This window comes from Artemia sp. Qi Xiang Cuo, chromosome 11 (assembly GCF_049724085.1).
Source record: "Artemia sp. Qi Xiang Cuo chromosome 11, ASM4972408v1, whole genome shotgun sequence".
Lineage (NCBI taxonomy): Eukaryota > Metazoa > Arthropoda > Branchiopoda > Anostraca > Artemiidae > Artemia > Artemia sp. Qi Xiang Cuo.
In genome coordinates this window covers 30,208,189-30,216,454 of record NC_142804.1, presented here as the reverse complement: position 1 = coordinate 30,216,454, position 8,266 = coordinate 30,208,189, and the positions used below count along the sequence as shown (strand labels likewise).

Sequence of the window (8,266 nt, the reverse complement as noted above, 5' to 3'; positions counted from 1 at the left end):
CAATGAAGCCATGTTTGTTTCTTAATTCCCCCTTCGTGAATCAATAATTCCCCCATCGATTATGTAAATCACCCCTCATGTCATTACACGTGGCCAAACGACAACAGATCGATTGACCTTTACCCCCCATTAGACTCGATCGATAATCCTTGAATAAATTATGTCCCGTCAGCATTAAACTAAATTGTAGATGGCAGCAGGGGTGAGTGTTCGGACCTCCTGATAGGGTTCTACTAGTAAGCAGCAACATCAAAACTTAAAACGAACAGAAAATATTACGTATATTGACTAGGGTTCACACCCTAGTCAATACCTCGCTCTTTAAGCCAAAGATTTTTTAGTGCTTTCATAAGAGCTATTTATTCTAATTAACGGCCTTTCTGATTAAGCGGTAATTTTTAAAGAATTAGAACAAAATTCGAACTTTAGCTTAAAGAGCAAGGTCTTGACTAGGGGGCGAACCCCCTAATATACGTATTAAAAATATATGAATATAAAAGTTCGATACGTAAGTTAATTCGTCAGTTACTTATATCTATTACTAATAAAAATGTTCCTAAATAAAATTAAAATTAATTAAGTTTCGAGAAAGCCATTTAACCAAATAAAAGTAACATTAATATACAAATTTTGTTTTAATTATTCATATACGGTGAGCCAAAATCAAAACCTGCATTAATTCAAAAACGTTCAAAAATTAAATTAAAAAAAACTGAAACTGAAAGCAAGAAACTGGAAGTTTTTTAACTGAAAGTAAGGAACGACGTTAACACTTAAAACGAACAGAAATTATTCCGTATATAAAAGGGGCTGTCCCTCCTCAACACCTCACTCTTTATGCTAAAGTTTAACTTTCTCACATCTCAAATTTTTTTTAAAAATAAAAAACTTTAGCGTAAAGAGCGAGGCATTGAGGAGGGGACAGCCCCTTTCATATACGGAATAATTTCTGTTCGTTTTAAGTTTTAACGTCGTTCCTTACTTTCAGTTAAAAAAACTAGTTTTTTTTATTTAATTTTTGAACGTTTTTGAATTAATGCAGGTTTTGATTTTGGCTCACCGTACATGAATAATTAAAACAAAATTTGTATATTACTGTTACTTTTATTTGGTTAAATGGCTTTTAACCAAATATATTTGGTTAAATGTGCTTTTATTTGGTTAAATGTGATTGTCTCTTACTAGGTTGCTTGCTACCACTGTAACCCGGATACATACACACAGTATTAGGATGCATATTGTGCTTTTCGGTTAGTCCACGATATCCTCAATATAGCCTGTAAGTTTTAACTTAATAATCTAAGCCGTTCGTAAGATATTGCAGATAAAACCTTTTGACAACCTGTATGCACATAGTGTGTTTTGATTTAATTCAAAATCTCCCTCAACATTCCATGATATTTTGACCTAATACCCTAGCCTCAGTAGTAATCGCAGTAGAAGTGGTTAAAATAATTATAGTAGCAGCAGTAGTAGTAGCAACAGTAGTAGTACTAGTAGTAGCAGTAGTAGTAGTAGTAGCAGTCGTCACAGTAGTAGCAGTAGTAGTTGTTGTTGTTGCTGTAGCAGAAGCACCATGTACTTATTTGCTTTTGGCCAATTGAACATCCCACCTATCATGCCGTCAAAGTTTCGTAAGCCGTAAGTCGTAAGCCGTTCCTTATATACGCCTTTTTGACAACTTGCATGTACATAATATGTTTTGGTTTAGTTCAGCACTCCCTTAATACAAAAAGACACGCTGTAGTATTAAAGACACGCTAAAGACACACAAAAAGACGAGGGGCTGATATATGTCCCCCTTTCCCAAAAATACACGCTATATATAAACAATGGGCAAATTTTATACTTTTACGAACCTTGCCCAAAGGGCTGTGGGGGTCATAGTTATTGGACCTTTCAACTATGATGAACAAAATGGTCATCTCAAATTGTTATCAAATGCCTTTGGAGGACAATTGGGTATGGGAGGGGGGCTGCTGGGCCTCAAATCACTTCTGACTCTTGAAAAAAAAAACTAAAACTTTTAATTTTTTTTTTAGTTGAATTAGGCCCCTCAGAAGTTTCTACAACAACTTCTTCTATACGACGTGCCTTGCTGAAAAATAGCATAAATCAAACAGTTCGTGGTAACGAACTATAAGTAAGGAGCGACCCGGCTCAATAGTAACCGAAACTCTAAAAAACAGAATTTTGATACCAGTAGATACATTAAAAGAATCAGATTTGTATGCTGATTTCAAATATATAAGTTCCATAAAGTTTAGTCTTACCCATCAAAAAGGATAAAACAACCCCTAGAAGTCATAAAACTTTAATGAAAATCACACCATCATATTCAGCGTATCAGAGAACCCTATTATAGAGGTTTCAAGCTCCTATCTGCAAAAATTTGGAATTTTGTCTTTTTTGCCAGAAGAAAGATCACGGATGCGTGTTTATTTGTTTGTTGTTTTTTTGTTCTTTTTTTATTTTCCCGGGGGTGATCGTGTCGATCCAGTAGTCCTAGAATATCGTGAAAGTATCGAACGGAAATTAAAGTTCTAGTGCCCTTTTTAAGTGACCAAAAAATTGGAGGGCAACTTGGCCCCCTCCCACGCTCATTTTTTCCCGAAGTCACCCAATCAAAATTTTGAGATAGCCATTTTGTTCAGCATAGTCGAAAATGTAATTAATATGTCTTTGAGAATGACTTAATCCCCCACTGTTCCCGGGGGAAGGGCTTCAAGTTATAAACTTTGCCCATTGTTTACATATAGTTTTGGTTATTGGGAAGTATACAGGCGTTTTCGGGAGGAATATTTTTCTAGTGGGGGGTTGGGGTCAGAGTCGGGGTTACGGGGGAGGATCTTTCCATGGCCGAAGATTGTTCTTTTCGGTCAACCGTCTAGGGCTAAACGGAAAGCAGGTCGTCCTCGTCTGGGGTGGGAGGACGTCATAAAGAGAGATGTAAAGGAAATGAAAACTTCCTGGGAGGGTGCAAAGAGGGAGGTTGTAAATAGGGTGGGACTGAGGAAAAGCGCGTGTGGCTCTGTTGGCCTCAGTTGGCTGGGTACTGCAGTGAGGTGTTACTAGTAGTTGTAGTACAAAGTAAGAAGCAACACTAAAACTTAAAACGAAAAGAAATTATTACGTATATGAGGGGGTTTGCCCCCTAGTCAATACCTCAGTCTTTACGCTAAAGTTTTTTTTAGTATTTTAAAAAGTGTTATATTTTCTAATCAACTGGCTTTTGTTAATCAGGGGTTAGTGGTTCTAACACAATCCGAACTTTAGGGTAAAGAGTGAGATGTTGACTAGGGAGCGAACCCTGTAATATACGTAATAAAAAAATACGAATATAAAAATCCGTTACGCAAGTTAATTCGTAAGTTAAGTCAGAACAAATTTTCGAGAAAGCCAATTAGCCAAAAAAAGGAAAATTAATATACGAATTTCGTTTTAATTATTCATGTACGGTGAGCCAAAATCAAAGTTGCATTAATTCAAAAACGTTCAGAAATTAACTAAAAAAAACACATTTTTTAAACCGAAAGTAAGGAGCGGCATTAAAACTTAAAACAAATAGAAATTATTCCGTATATGAAAGGGGCTGTCCCCTCCTCAACGACTCGCTCTTTACGCTAAAGTTTGACTCTGTCTCACAACTTTATTTTTTAAAACAAGATATTTTAAAAACCTGAACAAAATGGTTATCTCAAAATTTTGATTGGAGAGGTGTTTTTTGAGGGTGTTAGTTGCCATCCAATCACTTTTGATCCTTAAAAAGGGAACTAGAACTCTCGATTTCCAATCGGGCTCATCCCCTTTTGAAGTTCTACGACGACCCCTTCCATATGAAGTGCCTCTGGGAAAAAAAATAGTAAATAGTAAAACATTGGAGCCGTATGACCTTTACTATAGGCAACGCTATAGCGTTGCATCTGATATAATATAGAAATGTGATAAAAAATCAAAATATCAATATTCATAGATCTTCGTTATCTTCCAGATCATCAGCTCCGAGAAACTCAGTTGTAACACAGTTAGCACAACTTCTTCCCAGGTCCACAGGCCCAGGTGCATTTCATGCCATTTCTTTTGCAAGTGCATCGCATATTTAAGCAGTCGGTTTTGCATGTTACAGTGAAAAAATGCAAGGAGAAAGTTGGGGGCAGCTGGGAGCTCACCAAAAACAAAAATAGGGCAATGTAGTCTATTCTGAATTACCCAACCGAACTGGATAGGTCGAGATTACATCCCAGAGTTTTTCATGATCTAACTCTCAAATAAACTCGAAATGAGTGGAGGCTGCGAGCATCACTGGTGGGAGGGAGAACCTTATACTCAACATACGAAGCAAATGCTGTAACTTTCTCGATGAATTTGAGATGACGCAACTGATTGAGGGTTGAAATTGAGCCTGGTTACTTATATAAAAGCATCATTGCTTTCTCCCCAGCTGCTGAAATTCGTATTTGGTGGATAGTGGGCCCATAAAACTTTAGGGGGTTTTTAAAACTCATTGTTTTTTTTATTAGAGGGATGTAGTCCCGCTGACTTCTCAATGCCATAGATACGAGAAATTCAATCGCACCAAAGGAAGGCGTGGATATACAGGATTGTGCTAATCCAAGTTTGAGTTTCGTTGCATTTATATCCCAAATTCTATTCTTTGAGATTCCAGCTCGAGGCTCAGAGTAAAACTAGATTGCCTGGTTACCTGTCTGTGCGTGATAACACAGGAGTAAAAGCAGATCTCTGTCGTCTCCAACCAGGACAGTGGGCATAAAAGAAGCAGATCGAACTACAGTTAGAACAATGAGAAGATCAGCATCACCTTCTGCCTGATATACCTGAGACCCAGCTTTGGTCAGGTACTCATTGGTCATGGCTATGATTGCTTGCTTATTCTTGAAGTTGCTTAGGAACACTTCTTTCTTTGTAGAACAGATCATATTCCTGTTAAAATTGATTTGCGGGTACGATCGTGTCCCTTTCCGTCTCAAATGGGTGATGTCTGTGATTGAAGGTGGTCGGGTGTATCCGTCGAAAACCATCGACGTCCTTTGCAACCCATATTTCCGTGCAACGTAGTCAACGTACTTCTGGCAGATACTATCATAAGTTGAGTTATTTTCCCAAAGGATTCACTAAAGCAGTGCCACGCCATCGAGAACTATATGCTTGTAACTGAAATCTTTGACGCAAACTTCAGTTTTTAGCTGCTGCTCTGCAACGAGACGCCACATCGCATCGGTGACGGCAGGATTATCGGCTAATTGTGGAAGTCCGTTTGCTTCAAAAGGTTACGAAGGCGGCGAGCACAATTCCTATTCAAAGTATGACTCCAAATTATTTTCGCTATTTCCAGCAATTGTCACTAGGCGCTGAAACATCAATGCTGGATCAACGGCAACTGACTGTTCATTAATAACTGGTGCAGCTTTATCAGCAAGCGTTACGGCCACCTACTTTTTTTGAATGTGTACGTGTTGACGTTTTCCCCTGTCATGCTATCCATGATTTCTTGTCCGATGGATCTAGCTGTGTTGACGTTGACTTTTTCATCAGCCGTAACTCCAGAAGTAATGTTTCGCAAGCTCGGGACGCTTCTGCGAAAGGTGTATTCTCAGCAAGAAAGCAAACAAACTTTCTAGTTTCATGGTTGTCGCGTTCAATCCTCGACTCTGTAACTTCTTTGTGCTGTTCGCTTGTCTCGTATTAGACCTTAGCAAAATTTTGCATCGACGAATTAATTGCACTACAAGTTTGTGCTGAAAGTAACCAAGTCAGCCTCTGCAACTCATTCATGTCACTTCCCCTTGTAAAACCACCGTTAATTTTCAACAAGCGCATGAGGACCTGCTCAATGACCAAATCTGACGTTAGACCCGCCCAAATTTTTCGGATATGCGGATAACACATATCTTCCGTTCTGAAAATTGTCAAACACGTCGGGATTGGTAGTTTCCAGCTACCAATAAACATATAATTTTTATGTTTATCATGGTCATAATAAACATAATATTTAATTTTACATTAAAATATAGGTGATTTTTATAATCACCATGATCTAGTATTCAATTCTAGACATAATTTTTGTTGTTGTACACCTTTATATGGAAAAATGACTTGGTGATAGTTCTCATACTGCATTTTAAGACCGATTTCTTTCAGATTAAGCATGATTGAACACTAATGGAACATTTAAATGAAAGTCTTAGTTTTACGTATAAAGGTGATTTTCATAATCACCATGATCTACTACCCTATTCTAGACATAAATTTTGTTGTTGTATACCTTTATATGGAAAAACGAATTCACCTCCTCAAAATCCACCTCAACCTCAAAAAACCTAAGTTTTAATTTTACGTTCAAATAAAAGTGATTTTCATAATCACCGTGACCAATTACACTATTCTAGACATCAATTTTGTTATTGTACGCCTATATATGAAACATGAAATTAACCCCCTCAAAATCAACCTCAAACTAAAAAAAAACACATTCGTGAAACAGCTAGATGAGCCAACTTTGCATATTTGGAATCAGCACATTTTTTGAGTCGGGTAGTCAAAGAGTCTTTTCTCTTGCAATTTGTTCCCGGTTAAGCGCTTTTTTTCACACACCTCCTGGACTAAGTCTACAGCGAAGTGCTTAAGCCGGCTTAGAACCGGACAACCAATTGTGAATGGTGGCTGGTGTTTAACCCCCCCCCCCTGCCTCCGTGGTGACGTAAAAATCGAGTGAATACCTATTTTGGTTTATACATTAGCTGGCTGGCGATGGACTTTTTGAATATTTATTTGGAATAATTTGTTTGGCCTCACGTAAAGATAAGTCTTTTGATTTTTTTTTTTTTATCTTGCTACTGATAATCATGGCTTTTAAATAGTTTGATCTTGCTCTTGCGAAGTTAAAGGATTATCCCCTCTGGCCAGTAAGAATAATCAAAGCTGGTAAAGATACAGGAGGCAAGCCAGTTTTTACGGCATTTGGCTATGGATCTCATGATGAATCTCGCCTCGTGGATGCAAATCTCCAAGTTTATGATTCTACCACTGTTAATTTTTCCGCTCCTGCTTCAAAAAAAGCTTTTGAAGAGCTTGCTAATACGCCTGATATTTACATGAGACTATCAAAAACATACCTTGCGATGAGAGGTAATGATAAGAGCAGAGCAAATGGCCCAGCATTAGCATTATCTAGCAGTATTAGCCCGATACAACAGAAACTTGTAGCTACCCAAGCTGAACTGGATAAAACCAAAATGACCTGATGTACAGTATAACTCAAAAAGTTTCGGAAAAACTGGCTAGCTCAGACTCTCTTAAGGAATCGGCAGAGCTTATTGCTAGTAAAATTTATGGCGCTCTCACGATTAAATTTAATCCCAAGTTTCAGCTAATTGAAAAATTGCTAGAGGGACTGAGTAACAAATCTGAAAATTTTGAAGACAGACTGAACAGGCTTGAGAATAAGTTGGATGGTTATGACCAAGAATCACTACTATACAGTCTGGTTTTTCACGGCGTTAGGCAGAAAACTGGTGTTGACACTCGTTCTGCTGTGTTGCTAACTATTAATCAGAAGATGTCTTTGCCTGAAATTAGTACAAATGAGGTCGTGAACGTGTATAGACTTAGACTGAATAATGCTGCTACAGCTGATTCAACTCAGGCGGTTCCATCTGCTCCAAGGGTCGCTCCGATAATAGTGAAGTTTTCGAGCAAAAGCGTTGCTTGTAAAGTGTTCAAGGCCAAATCCAAGTTGGCCTCTAGTGGTAATTTTTTTGTTGAGTCTCTGACCAAGTAGAGACGAGATATTCTGAATGCGGCGAAAGACAGATTCGGCCAACGGAATGCTTGGTCTGATCGGGGTCAAATATTGGCAAAGCCTAGTGACGGGACTCCAATAAAAAAGATAAGGTCTCTCGCTGTTTGTATCTAGTTGTTTTTTTTTCTGTATGTTTTTTTTTTTGTTTTTTTTTACTTTCTCATGGATTGTTTGTTTATTGTCCCTTTTCTTTCTCTCTACCAATTCACTAGTTTTTGGTTCGTTTTTTCCTTCTCTGTTTTTTTTTTCTTTTTTTTTCTCAAAAATATTGTTTGTTTCTATTTATTTTTGGGTGCATATTTCGGTATTTTTTCTCTTTTTATTACTTTGGTTGTGTCATTTTTCGATGTTAATATTTTTCTTCTGCATAGATGCCATAGCTCTGCTGTGATGTCGTTAACCTTTGGTCTGGTGAGTTTGGTCGCGGAGCGGATCTACCATCCACCG

At 37.8% G+C, this 8,266-nt stretch overlaps 1 protein-coding gene across 1 annotated transcript in view; it reads left to right on the top strand.

Moving 5' to 3' along the window:
- Positions 1 to 7,262, top strand: part of LOC148946861 (uncharacterized) — a 270,490-nt gene extending 263,228 nt beyond the window's left edge. Inside the window, exon 8 of the mRNA XM_089096450.1 lies at positions 6,879 to 7,262. Within this exon, the coding sequence (XP_088952576.1) occupies positions 6,879 to 7,262 (384 nt within the window). The remainder of the gene's footprint in view (positions 1 to 6,878) is intronic.
- Positions 7,263 to 8,266: the final 1,004 nt, after the last annotated feature.